Source organism: Chanos chanos, chromosome 5 (genome assembly GCF_902362185.1).
Source record: "Chanos chanos chromosome 5, fChaCha1.1, whole genome shotgun sequence".
In the NCBI taxonomy this organism is placed as follows: Eukaryota; Metazoa; Chordata; class Actinopteri; order Gonorynchiformes; family Chanidae; genus Chanos; species Chanos chanos.
In genome coordinates this window covers 30,953,315-30,969,388 of record NC_044499.1, presented here as the reverse complement: position 1 = coordinate 30,969,388, position 16,074 = coordinate 30,953,315, and the positions used below count along the sequence as shown (strand labels likewise).

At 40.5% G+C, this 16,074-nt stretch overlaps 1 protein-coding gene across 1 annotated transcript in view; it reads left to right on the top strand.

Annotated features, from left to right (window-relative positions):
- Nucleotides 1–1,809: 1,809 nt before the first annotated feature.
- The window catches only part of LOC115813060 (testican-2), a 36,024-nt gene continuing 21,759 nt past the window's right edge, over nucleotides 1,810–16,074 (top strand). Inside the window, exon 1 of the mRNA XM_030775651.1 lies at nucleotides 1,810–1,935. Coding sequence (XP_030631511.1) covers nucleotides 1,810–1,935 — 126 coding nt within the window. The remainder of the gene's footprint in view (nucleotides 1,936–16,074) is intronic.

The window sequence follows — 16,074 nt, the reverse complement described above, 5'->3', positions numbered from 1 at the left end:
GTTACTTTGAACTCACACTCATGTACAGCCCATGTTGGATGGATTATGATTTAACTGTGTTTACATTGATCTGGGGTCATCCAAAGACTAAAGGGCTTGGGTGTGTCTGTGGACATATTTGGGAATGTAAAATGATCTGGAGAATTCAGGTAGAGCTCAAAGGCTTTTCATGTAGAACTTCTATAATTTGTGGTTTTCTGCTCCTTGTGTATATTACCTGATTCACCATTTTTTAAGGGATTTATACTGCCTTATATAGCATATCATTCTGTTCCAGGGTTCACAGAAAAACAGAATACTGATGTTTAATGAACACTTTTCCTTTCATATCAATAACATGCCAGTAACATGTAAAAACACATGCTATCATGCTCTGAAGCGATTGCTTACCTCACTTCTATGTCCTAATAATAATGATAAGCCTGTATATTAGATTATTTCTATTTCCCATTTCTCATGTATTACAATAGTGTAAAATCATGTTTTGTGTTTTGAAGGATTCAACAAGCTCTGTCAGTGGCTATCCATTTAATACCATGCAATGAATGGGAAAGACATATAATCTGAGTTTGAATGCAGTCAGATTTATATGGTCTCAGTATACTCAGCAGGTGGTCTTGGCTGTCTTCCCTGACTTAACCATCTCACTGATTTTTCTATTAGCGTGCTGCGTGTGTTGACAGCTCTACTGTCTGTTTTTGTGTTTTGACATGCCGTTCAGAGCTTTGTGAATGCTTGTTAGACACTGGCAGTTGGACTCCTCATTGCCAGATGGACACACAGGAATATGGAAAGACAGATAGGCTTTAAAGACATGAATGAGGAGAGACAGACAGAGATAGACAGAGAGAGAGAGAGAGAGAGAGAGAGAGAGAGAGAGAGAGAGAGAGAGAGAGGGGAGTCCTTGTGGGTTAGCTGTAATCTTTCTCAACAAGTTACAGCCTCTTGCCATTGCCATTGTTAGCAATAACATCTAGGTAAGACAGTGACTACCACCAGCTGAATTTGATAGGTGTGTACAGTAAAGACACCAGAAAAAAAGCTTTTAAGCCTCCCCACCAAATTTTGTAGAAGTAGATTCTAAGTAGCTCTCTAAACAAAAGGTTAAGCAACATTTAGAGGTGGGACTAATTTTTCGTCTGATGTTAAATCTCACCGATTATGTTTGGTGTTTGTATGCCTATTTCGATTAGTGCCTTAAGATACTGGTTCCTGTGCTTTTAAAAGCGGGTGCAAGAACTAAACCCCATGGCCTTCTCTAATACATTTTAATCTACAAACTTATGTGCGTAACATGTAGCCCAAACTGAAAATGCCTATCTTCACAAAAAGGTGTATTCACAGTAAGGCAGGAAATTATAGGGCGTTTTGCCGTTCTCTTCCTTTGAACTTTATTACGACTTAAACTCCATTCATTGCGTCGTAAGGCATCAAACAATGATGAATAATTTTGTGAATGCGCGGTTACGCTGTCTGTAGATTGAATCAGACTTTGTTGACGAAGGGAATCGAAGTGCCAGTTGTTCTTCACCCTCCCGCCCCCACCACCCCCCTTCGTCGCCTCTTCCTCCTCCTGCCTGCTTTCATTCAGTCAGCCTATGCGCGCTGCGAGCTTGCGAGAGAAATCTTTATCAGGTTCGTACTCAGCGTGTGCAGACCACACCGTGTAGGCTACATCTTGACGCGAGGAGAAGAAAGATAATCGGAAGGAAAATCCAGTTCTCTGAGCGAACCGTCCCCACATCCATAGCCGGGATGAGACATTTAATATGCCTGCAGGTGCTGGTCCTGACGCTGGCCGGATCTTCGATGCAAGGAGATGCCAAAAGCGGGAAAGAGGCAGAGAGTGCTGGGAATTTTATGGAAGACGAGCAATGGCTCTCAACCATATCGCAATATAGCCGCAAGATAAAACACTGGAATCGCTTCCGAGACGTGAGTTTAGATTTTAGTTGTATTACATGAACTTGCTGTATAGCTATTAAATTCAAGAGCAATAACAACATTATTTTGGCTTCAATAATTCGGATAAAATTAGATTTTTTTTTTTAACTGAAACACACTTCAGGGAAACTAATTATGCTGTCAGTCCGGTATTTCCTTGCGATTCTGCGATAGTCAACATAGCCTTTCATGTCTGTGATTTCCCCCCCTCCCAAATTATTGGAAAAGGCAAAAATATTTAAAGTATAAAGGGATTCTTTGAATGAAATAAAAATACAGACTGTCGAGGGAAACCGTAGTGTGTGGCATCATTGCGAAAGAGGTGCGATAGGTCCACTTGACCATCTCGAACAGTAGCCTATGCCCCCGTAAACGTGCGAATCTTCGTTTGCATAGTGTTTATTTTACACATTTTGCTCAAACATCGTCCATGAATACGAATAATCAATGCTCGTCAATCTGTGCATGGGCCAGATAGTTGCTTCTGCATCTCCTTTTACCTGAGGACCTCTCTCCAGATATTTTTGTGAATTTCGTTCGGTCAAGTCTGCCCTGTGCATGTAGTCACGTGATGAGATTGATTGGCTCATTGACCGTACTCACTGTAGCCACACCCGAGACGGGCACAAGTTGCCTGCTTCATGGCCCTTGCTTAGACTCTTTAAGGGTGACAAATCTGTCAGCACATTGAAGTTCATGTGTAATTTTGAAAAATACAATCTGAATTCTCATTATATAAAACCCATGCAGCATTTAGACTTTAGAGGTAACCAAGATTTCGCCTTGCATTTCATTCATTGAATTGGTCATTTAACTGGATATATTTTTCTGTTACCATGACAAGACGGAGTAGTCTGTGTGCAAAACACGTCACACTCGCAGTCTTTAAGTTATTCTCTTCTCCACTTGTACACTGGCCATACTACAGCTTTGGATTCTGGTAGCTAACATTATTCAACAGATAAAGTAATTGGTTTTCCTTGCTGAAGCACACCTGTAAAAGTTCCTGCCCTTTCTGAAAAAATCCACTGTTGCTAATGTGTTACTAATGCAGTGCCGCTCTCATGTGTCTTTTGCAAGTCTGCCTGACAATTTATGCAACATCCACTTCTACATATCCTAAACCATGATTTGTCGTCACGTTTTAGGATATTAGAAATTAATGTGCTCTCTCACACGTGATCAAATGGATTAGCATTCGATGCTGAGGAAAAGATGGCATTGTCTGCACTGAACCAGCTCTCTGAGACATCATCACTGCAGATAAGCCAAATTATGCGTTCTGTACAAACCATTTCAAACCATTTCCAGTTGGTTTAAGAGAACAAATGTTAAAACGTATATGCAGGTTCTGAAGAACTGTAATGGGAATTAATTAAATTTTGAACTGAAACCATGGGATTAAATTCAAATCTGAACATACTATAAACTCCTTCAGGAAATCTACTCGCACGAAACAACTTTTATATTCAACTGCTTTAAGTTGTGTCTGTATTTCCAAATCGATGTTTATTGATCTCTTAACAGCGTCTTTCGCATATGAAATGAGGTTTTGCAACAATGTACCGTTGAAGATACATGAGGCATTAGTTGTGAAATTCCTCTCAGCCTTCTTACTTCTCTCCAGAGATTATTTTCCATTTTAATCAGGATATCGGAGAGAGAAGAGGCGAGGCCCCGGCGGAGGGTCCTCCCTCCCCAGGGATGTGCCGTCCAGATGAGTTAAGGACAGTCAGACAGGCTACTGCTTATTTGCTTTCCAGGAGCCTGGATCTTTTTGCACTCAGAGGCTGACTGAGTCAGGTGATGGACAGATGACAGAGAAAGAGAGAGTGACAGAGAGAGAGAAGGAAAGAGGGAGGGAGACACACACACACACACACACACACCTGGCTGTCAACAAACATGTGACACTTTTTGTGAAGTGTAGGTGTGGTAATATTTGCACCAGTAGGAATAACTTCCATGGTTGTTGGATCAGTGTTTAAATCCGAGGAGACCTCCCATAGCAGCTGAGCCGACCTGTGTTTTCATGAGTAACATATCAGTATTGGCAGGCAAGTGTCTTCAGTTACCTCATTATAAAGATGGCTGTAATATGGCAGATTGAATGGAAAACTGTAATTTGTTTTGATTGTTCACCTTCCAGAATCTGCATGTGGGTCCCTGTAGGCTTTTGGGACGAGGCAACCACTTACCACCTCCACACAATCGCACAAATTAATCACTGCTGATTTATAGCTGCTGGCACAGGCACTTTCAAAAAATGTATCAGATCAGTTTCAAAGAAAAAACATCCTATTGGATTAAATATGAATAAATAAATAAAAGGTTTTTTAATCACGAAACATGATTCAAAGGACTGTACAAAGCATTATTTGCTGCTCACAGGGAAAACCAATTGTTTGTCAGAGGAAATGCATAACGATATGCCTTTAGAAGTCAGTGTTTGGATGTTAAGAGTATCCTACTGTTTGAGAAGTAAGCAATGCTTTCAGCTGTTTAAGAAGAGGCTGTTTCTGTTGTTGTTTCAGCCTCTCAAAGCTGACGCCTAAATGCTTACAAGATAAGATCACAGTGGTCAAGCTGAGTTGTGTCTGCAAAATGAATTATTCATTTTCCATCTTCAAAATGAGTTGTGGTAGAAATCTGCATGTTTGCTGATACACTCACCGTAGCACTGCTGATAGACTTATCATTCCACTCCAATGCACAGGCATCAAAATGGTTAGTTTAGTCTTGGCAAAACCGTATAGCCACCCTCATGAATTTATTCAGGCAGTCTAGGTTCTTGTGATTCAATCGATCGGTAAAGAAATGAATAAGTGTACAAGATATGCTCAAATAAAGTTTTTGCAAATTATGATGTGATGGATATTGCCACCTTATTCACACCCATTTTATAATAATAATGTCTGCCTATTTTACACTATGTAGTAACATACACACACTCACAGAGAGAGAGAGACTCAATTCTAAATTGGCTGAGGACACCTCTACTACACTGTTTAGTAAATAGATTGAAACATAGGCTACTCCTACTGCACTGTCATTCTCATAATATGAATCTGGATCCTAACCAGCCTAGACACATTTAAACTACCTCAGCTTCTTTTATGAGACTTGTATTCGGCTCCCCCAACGGTCAGTCCCCTAGCACCACAATCATTGCACTGGAGCAGTGGGCTGCGGTTGGTGGCCCACTTCTCTGACTGTGCTGGACTGTTAGCAAGCAGCCTTATTCTCACGTCCGTTGAGGGCTGCCTAGCACTGCACCTGTTCTCTATCCCAGCTTCATATTTAATGAAGGGAAACTCTTATTTCCCCTTTGCAAATGGCCTTTCAGTTCTTCTTCGTTTTCATCATTAGCACTGTAGGCGGGTCCGGTGGCAGGAGAGAGTGGAGTTTGGCAGGCAAATGTCGCTTCTGACACTTGTTAATTTAGCCGACAGCTGCAGAGCTGTCGCACCATGAAAAGAGGGTAAAGAGAAGCTCCTTGTTGTCAGCTGCTGTTCCCCTCTTCCTTTTCCGGTGTTAGTTAACCGCAAAAAGAAAGCGAGAGTACCTGATATTTTAATGCCGACATATCCGTATTGCGTCTTACTTTCTAGAGGTGCGATCTACTCTGTAAGTTCACACATGCGGGCTACAGGTATTAACTGTAAATGCTAAGTAATACTGTTGGTTTGTGTAGAAGTAAAGGCTCCTTGACACTTTCACTATGTACAACACTTTTAGCTCCCACAGGGGCTGTCTGCAGCTTAGTAGTAAATTGTTCGTTACTGTCCTTTTTACTTCCTGTTTCTGGTCACAAGGGCAATAATTACATAATGAGAAAATCAAATGCATACAAAAGGCAGATTATCCTAATGTAGATAATGTGGTCTCAGTTAAGGACGTATCAGAGTAATAGGCCTAGATAAACAAATGTAATACATAAAACAAATAAATAAATCAATCAACGATACAGGCCTAAAAGGACAACAAGCAAATGAGCCTCAGTTGGTTTAGCGGCAGACTAATCCTTGGCACAGGCTATCAAATACAGCCATCTGTGGCATTCGAGGTACCTAACAAGCAATAAATAGCAAGTGTGGTTTGATAGTCTGGCATTTACTTTGGTAAGAGGATCAAATCTGGTGCTTTCTTACAGATGTCTGTAAAGTATTATTCTTGGTAGAACTAGAGCCATTCCGTTGAATGGATACCATTTGCTTGTTGTAACTCTTCCAAATTAAATTTCATTTTTTTAAATCTTTTTTCAATAACACATATATTTAACTATTCATAATGTGTAGTGGTCAATCTCAGGCAACTTTATTTCATTTTTTACAAGGTTTTTAAGCAGAGGATGGTTGCATTTTTCTCAGTCCTGTTACCAGTAAAGTAACAGTTAGAGGACTGAGTTTTTAGCATAGAATCAGCAAATACATGAAATATAGCCACATTATGTCCATGCCAATAGCATGAGGATATTGAGCACATTCTAATGATTTACCAAAAATGAGCATTTTTAAAATAAACAAATAACATCTAAGAAATAGTTAGGTAACAGGACAGTATGTTGTGATTGACCTTCTAAGTCATAGTTACAATATCATCAAATATACAGAAGAAAAAATGAGAGAACTTACTTTTGGTCTTCCCATGGCCTTCAGAAGATCCAGATGATATAACTTCCTGTTGAACATGTTACTTGTAGAATGTTCCAAAATTTTCAGAGGAGGGAATGTGTTAGGATAACTGGACTGAATGAAAACCTGGGGACATAACTAAAATCTGTATTTTGACTAAAACATTATGAATTTCTTATGAAAAAATAATTATCTAAAGCATGGATGGGATATGGAGTCACACAACAATACAAAAAAACACATTTCTGAAGGATTTTAATTATTATATTCCATGGTAAAATGTAGTGTTAGAGAGCAGGGACAGGTAACAGATACCAGTTTTCCAGTGCTCTTGGTAGTTTTTATTAATGTTTTAAATTATATATCTTAAATTTGCAATTAGATCAATGTGCAGGACACTTTGCTTAATAATAAAATCTATGTTACAGTTAATGTTCATGCATATTTATACATATAATGTCCTGGGGATGGCACCCATTTGACCGAATGGCTCAGTTACAGATATCTTGTAGAGTCTTTCTATTTATTTATTACACCGATGAAACATTGCAGTAAAACTGTTTTGGGTTTGTGAGAGGCAATCAAAAGACAATTTAATTCTTAGACAGGAGCAAACAGATTAGAAAAACGCGTCGCTACATGATAATGTAAAATGCACAAAAGCAAACTTGGGGAGGGGGGGCTGGACTGGTAGAATGTCCCCAAGGACAAAATGCCCACCATTACCCATCATAATTTAATCTCGACTGTATGCAGATGCTGTCATTAATATGCCCCTTCAGCAGTGGAAATCCATCGTGTCATAGTGAAAGTGTTGCCCAGGCAAAGCACAGGGAGCAGCGGCACAGCCCATTGTAAAATCTCTAAAAAGCCTCTCTCTCATTGTGGGGATGCTTTTGTAGTTCCGTTCAAGGAGCATCATCAGACACTCTCTATTTGTTTGATCATTGAGATGCTTCTCATCCTTATGGAAAAGAAAAAAAGCCCTTTCATTCTTAAAATGAAAGAACCTTTCGTTTTTACTTCAGCTGGATAAAAGATTTGAGAGTCGATCTGGGGCCCGTCTGGATAATGCAAGTCTAATGCCTTGCCTGTGTTACATTTAGTAAATTCACAGCTCTAGTTGGGATCCTGCTCTCCCTTGTTCATTGTTTATGTGTCTTTGAATTTGTGGCTGCACTCTCTAAAATATTGTTGACAGACAAAAGCCCTTCTTTGTTTTTTTCCCTGAAACTTTCCTGTATCTTCTGATGTTATCTCCATAAGGGAAAAGTGAGTGAGTGAGTGAGGTAGCCGAATGAAGTGAATCTGTTTTGCTTTATCTGATGTAAGAGGCTGTCTCTCGGACAGGCTGTTTTCTCATCGCTCGTGGGCATTGTGTCGACGAATTCACTTACAGATTCCTTAGGCTAAACTATGCCACAATTTAGCAGTGTCATCTTCCCACCAGGGTAAAACACATCGCCCCCGGAAAAAAAGTCTCATTCTCCAATAACAGTCTCTGTAAAAAGGAGTGCTGCGTTCTGTGAGTAATGGCCGGACTATCTGTAATTGGAATCTAGACCTCTGTTGACTCTACTTCTGCTGCACGGATGGCTGTACGGTCAGGGAAAAAGAATGTGACAGAGATGGATAAACGCTGAGATCTGCACTGACTTCATTAAAAACGTCATGCGAGGAGTAATCATTAATGTTAATGCACCACATCCCCTAGTGTGGGGGCCATTGTAGGTGGTTAATTTTTAAGGAATAATCTGTCGGCGACACCTGACCTTTTTAACATTCCTTCTCCTCCCTCTAACCCTCTCCATGCCTGTTACAGTAGCCATAGCACTGGGGCCAGGGGTATAAACACTATTCATAGAATCAAAGGCAGAGGTCATGGGCAGTCTCCTTCCAGCCATGACTGTCCTCTATACAAAAGCAGCCATGGACCTGTGGGATTATGGAGAGTGTTCTTGCCTGGGGTGATGCGACCGCTCCACCTTGTTTTGTCCTCCTGTGGATCTGCAGACCTCGCTCCGCACTAGAGGCTTTTTTTTTCCTGTGGTTGAACATAGTCGAAGTTGTTATGTGCCTCATGAAAATCAAGGATTACAAACTGGTCAAGCTCATGATATAGTGAGTTTCAGAAAAAAAAAACCCCACAGTGGAACACTGCTAAATCATCTCCAGTATGTTTCGATTATTTTGAACTGATGTTGTCCTGCAGCCCAAAACCATTGTAGCTATCTGTTGCAAAGTTATTTCAAGGTCATTATAGGTAATGTCACATTGTCATAAATAAGATTGTTTTTAGGGAAACTCCTGGGTCCTGTTTAGTGGTAATGGTGGAGGGAGGGGTAGTTTCTCCCATTAACTAGTTTACCATTGGCTAATAAATGTAGTGGGGTAAACTGAGATGCTACATGTGTTTTGAAAGCATATTTGAGGTCAGTATCAATGAGTGTGGGTGCCGTAATTGCACATAAACTTGTTTGTTTGCCAGGGAAGCGGTAATGGATATACTGAACAAAGTCATATTGGAATGACCTTAATCAGTCGTATCGCATGCTAGCACCGAGCCACCAAAGCTGAATCGCTAATGTTTTTTTTCTCAGCTGAGAGAGCACATTGGCATCTCATTCAGGGCTGATATACTGCTTTCAAGAGTCATGGGATGCGTTCATAGTGAGGTCTTCCATTTTAATATCCACAGGATTACAAGGATTAAAAAAAAAAAAAAAAATCAGATTAATTACTTCAGCAGGATTCGCTACAGAAGTCATTTGTGCGTTCCCCGTGCACAAGCAGGCAAGACAAATGAAATTCAATAAGCAGGAGAATTCAATTTGATCCTTTTGACTTTATGGTCCCCTATGGTTTTACATACTGATGGATAACCTTCATTTTTATGAATATCTAGCTGTCTAAGAGCTAAGACAGTTGACTGACGTTTCGGGTCCTTAATGACTTTGAAGCCATTACATGATTAATTTGTGACTCCACAGAAGTGTGCAGGGAATAGAACCACAAGAACTTTTCAGAAGACCAAGAACTATCAAAGCTCTGTGACAGAACCAAAAAAGTCTTGCATAGCAGTCTTCAAGATGAAAAAAGAAATCACTTACAGAGCAGCCAAACACTCCAACATCTCCAGTGGATCCACAGCACGTTTTCATGGACGTCTCGAATCTCCCCATTAAATCACATAATCATATGCTTAAGTTATTGGTTACATCTCAGCCAACATTTGAAAATAGTTGTTGAGACTGATTTGCGGGTTATAGTTGCCAAATTTTTTGTCTTGATAGCAAGGAGGGTATCAGGACATCAAAATTTGTCACCGTCTCAGAGATTTGGTGCAGTGGTGTAACATCGAAGAAAATAATTTAAAAAAAAAAAAGAATAAAAGGAAAAATATAGAACAAAATTGTAAATATAGAAAACTGAAAATATATTTAAGATATATATATATATATACTTTTGCCAGGGGTAATGGATCAGGTAGATCCACTGTGTCAGAGCCCCATTGTTCCTGTTCTTTGAATTTCATAGTTCTTCCTTGTTGTGGTTGTATCGCACTGCATCACAACCAATTACATGACTTGAACATGAGTCATATGTTAGCAAATAGATAAGAGGGCACAGGGAGACATTTTATCCAAGTGCTTTTACACTGTCAGATGGTCTTCATGATACCTATAAATAAAATCAGTCTTTTCTTGTAAACAACACTGTGATAACATCAGTCAATCAGATGATTTGTAGAGCATTAGTTTCTTATGTTAGCAAGTAGGTAAAGGCATTTTATCTGTGTCCTCATGTCTCAGAGTGAGTTCAGGTTAAGTTAGATGTCTCTGTAAATTACAGCATGGTTGTATAGAAGAGTGATGATTGGTGGAGCTACCGTGGTCTCTGGATGCGTTGCGCGGTAGAGAAGCTGTGCATCAGCTTTGCCAAAGAAAGAGACGTCTGAGACGTCTGCGCAGTGAGTGTGACATCAGGGACCAAAGGACTTTTGTATGGAATCGGTTTTAACTTTGTTCTGTGTCCAGAATTGCTTCTCCACAGAATTCATTCTTCTCTGGTAATTTATGACAGTTAGACTACGCAAATAAGGGACTATGCCTCAAGGAGGTCATTTACTCCCTGTCATTTGAAGAGGAACATTCTGGAAAAGTCTAGACTCATTTTTTGTATGAGTATAGGCCGAGCGTTAACTCACCAGTTGTCATGTTAAAGAAATGTCACATGTAGAGTGGCAGAAAGTGCAGTTCTCAGATCTCTTTAACATACTCCTAACAATTCTGGCAATACACAGAAGTACTTAATAGGTATAAGAAAACACATTTGGAGTGCATTAAAACACAGTGCTGTAGTTTTACTATGAAAGCTAGTAAAAGCCTAGTGACTGTGTCACTGTATTCTATCATTACATTTCATTCTGAGGACACTATGCCCATACCACTCCACTGGCTCTTCATTCAGGTGTTTTGTTTGTGCCTGAATTTTATTCAAATTGTAGCAGCACTGTTGGTGTTCTCGTACCTGTACCCATTCATACACCACAGGGCTGCATCCGTGCAGGCTTCAGTTTAAATGACTTAACTCGTTCTCTGTTGGGTCTGTCTTTCTTAATCCCCCACTGACGTATGTGTTCCACCTCAGACACAGAGTCAAACTGTCAGCTCTTAAGCTCTGTCTGGCATTCCTAATGAAGGACTACAGAATCTCTGAATGTGACTGTTTTGTCTTCTTTTTTCAGTGTTATTTGTGAAAGAGAGATATGATCTAACCCCTCAGACCAAAGGTGACAGTAAACTTGGATGAATATTAAATGAATTCAATCTGAGATTGAATCTTCATTGTAGGTGCTGTCTAAATCTTACGTGTTTTTACAGTTTGTAGCCTCTAAGTATGCTACCTTATGATGGACATATAGAGGGGTTTGGTACTTTCACAAAGTTTTAGTATTTTTACATTTTATTTATATATTTTACATATTTATGCATAAGTTATCATGTCCTTATGACATGGCTGTAAACCACATTGTCAGTTCCCACACATTGTTCAAAAATCCCAGTACTTTGACATTGAAATCACCAACTGTCTTAGCTCTACAATGGTAATAACAACCTCCCAAATTTGAAAGATTATACATTCAGAAAAGTCTCTGGAGGGCTTTTCAATCACCATGATTAGAAGTCAGTCCATTCATGAAAAAAAAAATTGTTATATTTCACTTAAATATAAGGTGGACTTTAAGTATCTGTCATGCAGTTCTTTTTGGGGGTGTTTTAATGCATTTCTAAGTGGGTGAAAATGCAGCAGACCGTACATTTTCTCTCAAACACTCAGTTTGAAAGCAGCAGGGGCTGGGAGAGAGAGAGAGAAAAGTGCTGTTCAATCCAAAAAGAAGAAAGAAAAGAAAAAACGAAGGGGAAGAAGAGGGAAGAAAAACACAGTTGGTTCCATGTGAATCAGCTTCTCCTAGACCAAAGATTCATTGCTTTGCAAATCACTGCAGGAGAGATGAGTTTACAAATTGCTGTCAAGCGGAGGAGGCATTTTTTTTGTTCCTCTCAATGAGTGACACGGTTTCTGCTGAGTGCCAGGCAATTTGTGAAGTGGCTGCATTTTATGGGCTGTCTTTCACTACGCAGAGGTGTGGGATCATCAGCTCATCAATCATCTGTCACTTATCCAATCACTGCCAAAGAAAATGACAAAATGTAATGTTAAATCAACCACATGCTAGAGAATCTCCAAGTCTGTGGCCTTTGCTTCGCTGCACAAGTCCTAAAAGTCATGCAAATTTTTCTGTTTTCTCTTTGATATACAATCAGAGTTTGGTAAACCTTACGCGGCTCTTTGTAACTACTGAGTTATGTTACCCTGTTGTAGATTATAGATCGACTCATTCGACTGCAAATTGTAGTGGTCACCTTACTCTGTTTGAACCTTCTAGAACCTTTTCCCAGAGTTTTTCTTTTTAAGGTCTTGCAAACGATTCTTTAAATACAGACTTAGAATGCGAGAGTTGAGCCACTCTGACCGGGGAGATGCAAATTTCAGTCCATGCTTATTTTCCTTGGTGACTTCCTGTAGGTCATGCTCCAGTTGCTGAGTGTAAACACACCAATGCTGGCAAGCGCCCCCCACAACATGTCTAAAGCAGGAGCAATCGAGCGGTTAGCTTGACACTCTTATAGCTCTTTTCCACTAGGACGGTGCTGGTGCCCGTGCCCGTGCCCGTGCCCGTGCGGAGCCAGTGCTGCCTTGGTGCCTTTTGAGAACCGGCCCGCATTTCCACAGGTTTGGGAACCGAACACTACATAGCGAAAGTTTGGGTAATTTCCGTGGGGAAAAAATAATGTCGGACAGAACGCATCTGCTTGCTTTTTATAAATTTACTTTTACGCTAGGCTTCCACACAGCAAAACACCTCACGAATTTTGCCCTATAACTTTACGCTCTTGGGGCAAAATTCATGAAAATAGTAAGTCTGTCCCCTAACTCAAAAGTTAAAACGAGTGTTTAAATGAAGGTCTGCAGTGGTCTATTTGCACCAACCAGAGCCAAGAGAGAGAGTGTCTTTTTATACCACTCTGGGTCCGACTACTTTCATGTAACATGTTAACAACACCCCGTGTTGATGTAGACACAAATTGTTGCTCAAACATCTTTTAATCATATATATATTTTCATGCTACAAATAGCCTTTAGCCTACCGCTACTTGGTCAGATGTTTTTTGTTACTCCCGCCTCTTTAGAGAACATCACATACCAAACACATCAAACACTGAACTGATTGGTTCTCGCGTGGTTTTTATTTGCATAGCCTCTGACGTCAGTGGTTCCAACTTTTAGCAATTCTGTGGTGCCGTGCCGGTGCCAGCTTTTTGGCACCGGCACCAGTATTTAGTCAGTGGAAAAGCGCGGCCTCAGTGCTCGATTATGGAAAAGGGGTATTACTCATTTGCAGCTAACATAGTCTGTAGCACAATGAACAAAAAACTACTTTGGGATAAATGCTAACGTGCTAAATGCTAACATGCTAAGATGTTTGGATGCTTGTGTAATTTTTGTGTATCTCACATATTTGAATAAATGCATGGAGTATGTGTAGAACTCACACAGAAATTCTGCTCATACAATGTGGTCCATGCAGCAGAGCTGGTCCCATCCAGCACAGACCAATTCAAATGGCGATTTAGTGGGTGGAAGGGAATCTAAACTTGTGTCCATAAATTTCCAAATGGTAACAGTCAAAAAAGTCATCATTCGCTCACATCAAATTCTCTATCCTTCATCTGTATAGATAAAGATGTGTTCAGTTGGCAGTGCTGGTGTCTACACAGGGTAGGGGCCCTATTTGTGTTCAAACCCAAACAAATAGGACAGAATGAAGGTTTGCACAGGAACCTCATAAACAGACCAGTAGAACTTCATTTGAGAGTCACAGTAACAATGGTTTCAGCTGAAACAGACTGAAGCTTTGGCGCTCAGTCCAATGCTTGGTTCTATAAAACTCTCAGAATGAAAAATCCCCCTCAGTAATAATGTCCCTTCCTAGTCATTAACAGAGAACTCTGGGACCGTGAGGTGAGATTGACAAAGGCTATGCAAAAACAGAAGCCGTTCCAGGCGCGTGTCCACACGTCATCAGGCTAATACCGGCGAATGGCCCAGGAGAGGCAGACACAGCATCTGGCCAGTCAAGCTCCATTAGCATCCGAGCTTGCCAGCTTTGCGTTACAGCCCTGTTGACAAACGGCAGGCGAGGTGGTATCTAGGATATGAATCACAACACTCCCGGGGCCCCCCTGGCTTGAAGAACACACCCCCGGTCCCTTGACTCACAAGCACCCCCCCCCCCCCCCCCCCCCCCCCCGTCCCTCGCTCGCTGCTTCTTGTCTGAACACAGCGGGAGCAGTAATGAGGTCATAGCACACCAGTGAGCTAGCGTTAGCGTTCATCCTGCAGCGATTGCATGTGGGGAGTGACTCTAAACGACCTTGATTATGCAGTGGTTTTGATGCCGCTGAGACGGAATGGAATTGATTCTGGAATTCTATATGGAAGTTTTTTCTTTTCCTTTAACCACACAGAATACTGTGCAAGGGCAATTGATGTTGAGTTGTTTCTTGTATAGCAGAGAATTATACTAAACAGTCAAATGGGTTGGATAGTTGTTGCTTGTTTTCAGTCCCTGACATTGGCTTCACATGCTGCTTCTGCCTAGAGAAAGTAAGCTACTAACATTTGGCATGTGTTGGCCTGTACATTTTAGCATCTCACAAGCAACAGGTTTAAAACACCCTTGGGAATGAAGTCCTTATTCTTCCATGTTATGGAAATGTTATAAAGCAATAAAAATTGAGACCATGTCATGTGGTAGTTTTGATTCTCCAAAGTTATTGCTTTTCATTTTTTATGAGAAATGATCACTTTTGGCCCCCCCATTATCAGCATTCCTTGGCTTTGTGTGGTCTGACAACTAACTCATCATTAGTGTTATTACTCCATAATAGCCTGTCAATAATACCTTTATTTTTATGCCATTTCCTCTTTTGTGTGATACTTGGTTTTGAAATGAAACCCAAAGATAAAATTTTGCCCCTGTTATGAGTGGCTCTGTCAGATTTTGCGACCTATCCCTGCTCCTTGGCTGTGCTGTACGGGCTGTAAATTCTTTATCCTGATGCGTTTTACCCTGGCTCACTGCACCACTAAGTAGGCAGGTGTGTGTTTCTGCAAACGGCTTTTATTTACTAGTTTGTGGTGCTGAAATAGGCCAAGGGTGCAGTATGTCTTCCAAATGTATTGGCTCTTTGAATAGTAAAACAAACCTGGCACGTTATACAGGACTTTGTGATTGAAATGACCGTGGACTGAGACCAGGGCAGTGAGCGCAGAGCTGAGAGGGGAGCAGGTTAAGTTCTTATTTTAGCCTGGCCTAACACTAGTGTGGCATATTCTGTTTCTTTTTCTTTTTTCATTTTTCGTTTGCAAGGGCAGAATGAATCTGGGCATTTAGGACTTATTCTGCATAGAGACTCATTTTTCATTTTTCTATCAATAATTTTGATGCCTCTTGTGTTGATCTGTGTAGCCTATTTTTTGGATGATTTTCATGGCTCCAGATTAGCTGACTATCATGAGTTGTCCTGTAAATGAAATTTCTCTATATATTTTAATTACATGTGGTGTATGTGTTTTATACACGTAAACATGAGACGATTTCATTTCAAACATTGTCACTTCCATAATGAGGCAACCATAGACTTACCATAGACTGGCTGCAGTATGTTACAGTGTCTATAGACAGAGAGGTTGTGAGATGTGTTGATGTAAAATGAGATCCTTGTCTGTATTTGCAGCGTGAATAGGCAGAGAGAGAACCCGTTTACCCTCCTGCTATGGTCTGAGTCAAGTTATCAATCAGCTGTGACAGGCCTCTGTAATCCAACCTCTGCTTCTCTGCTTCATTGGCTCTCTTCAGGGACACAAA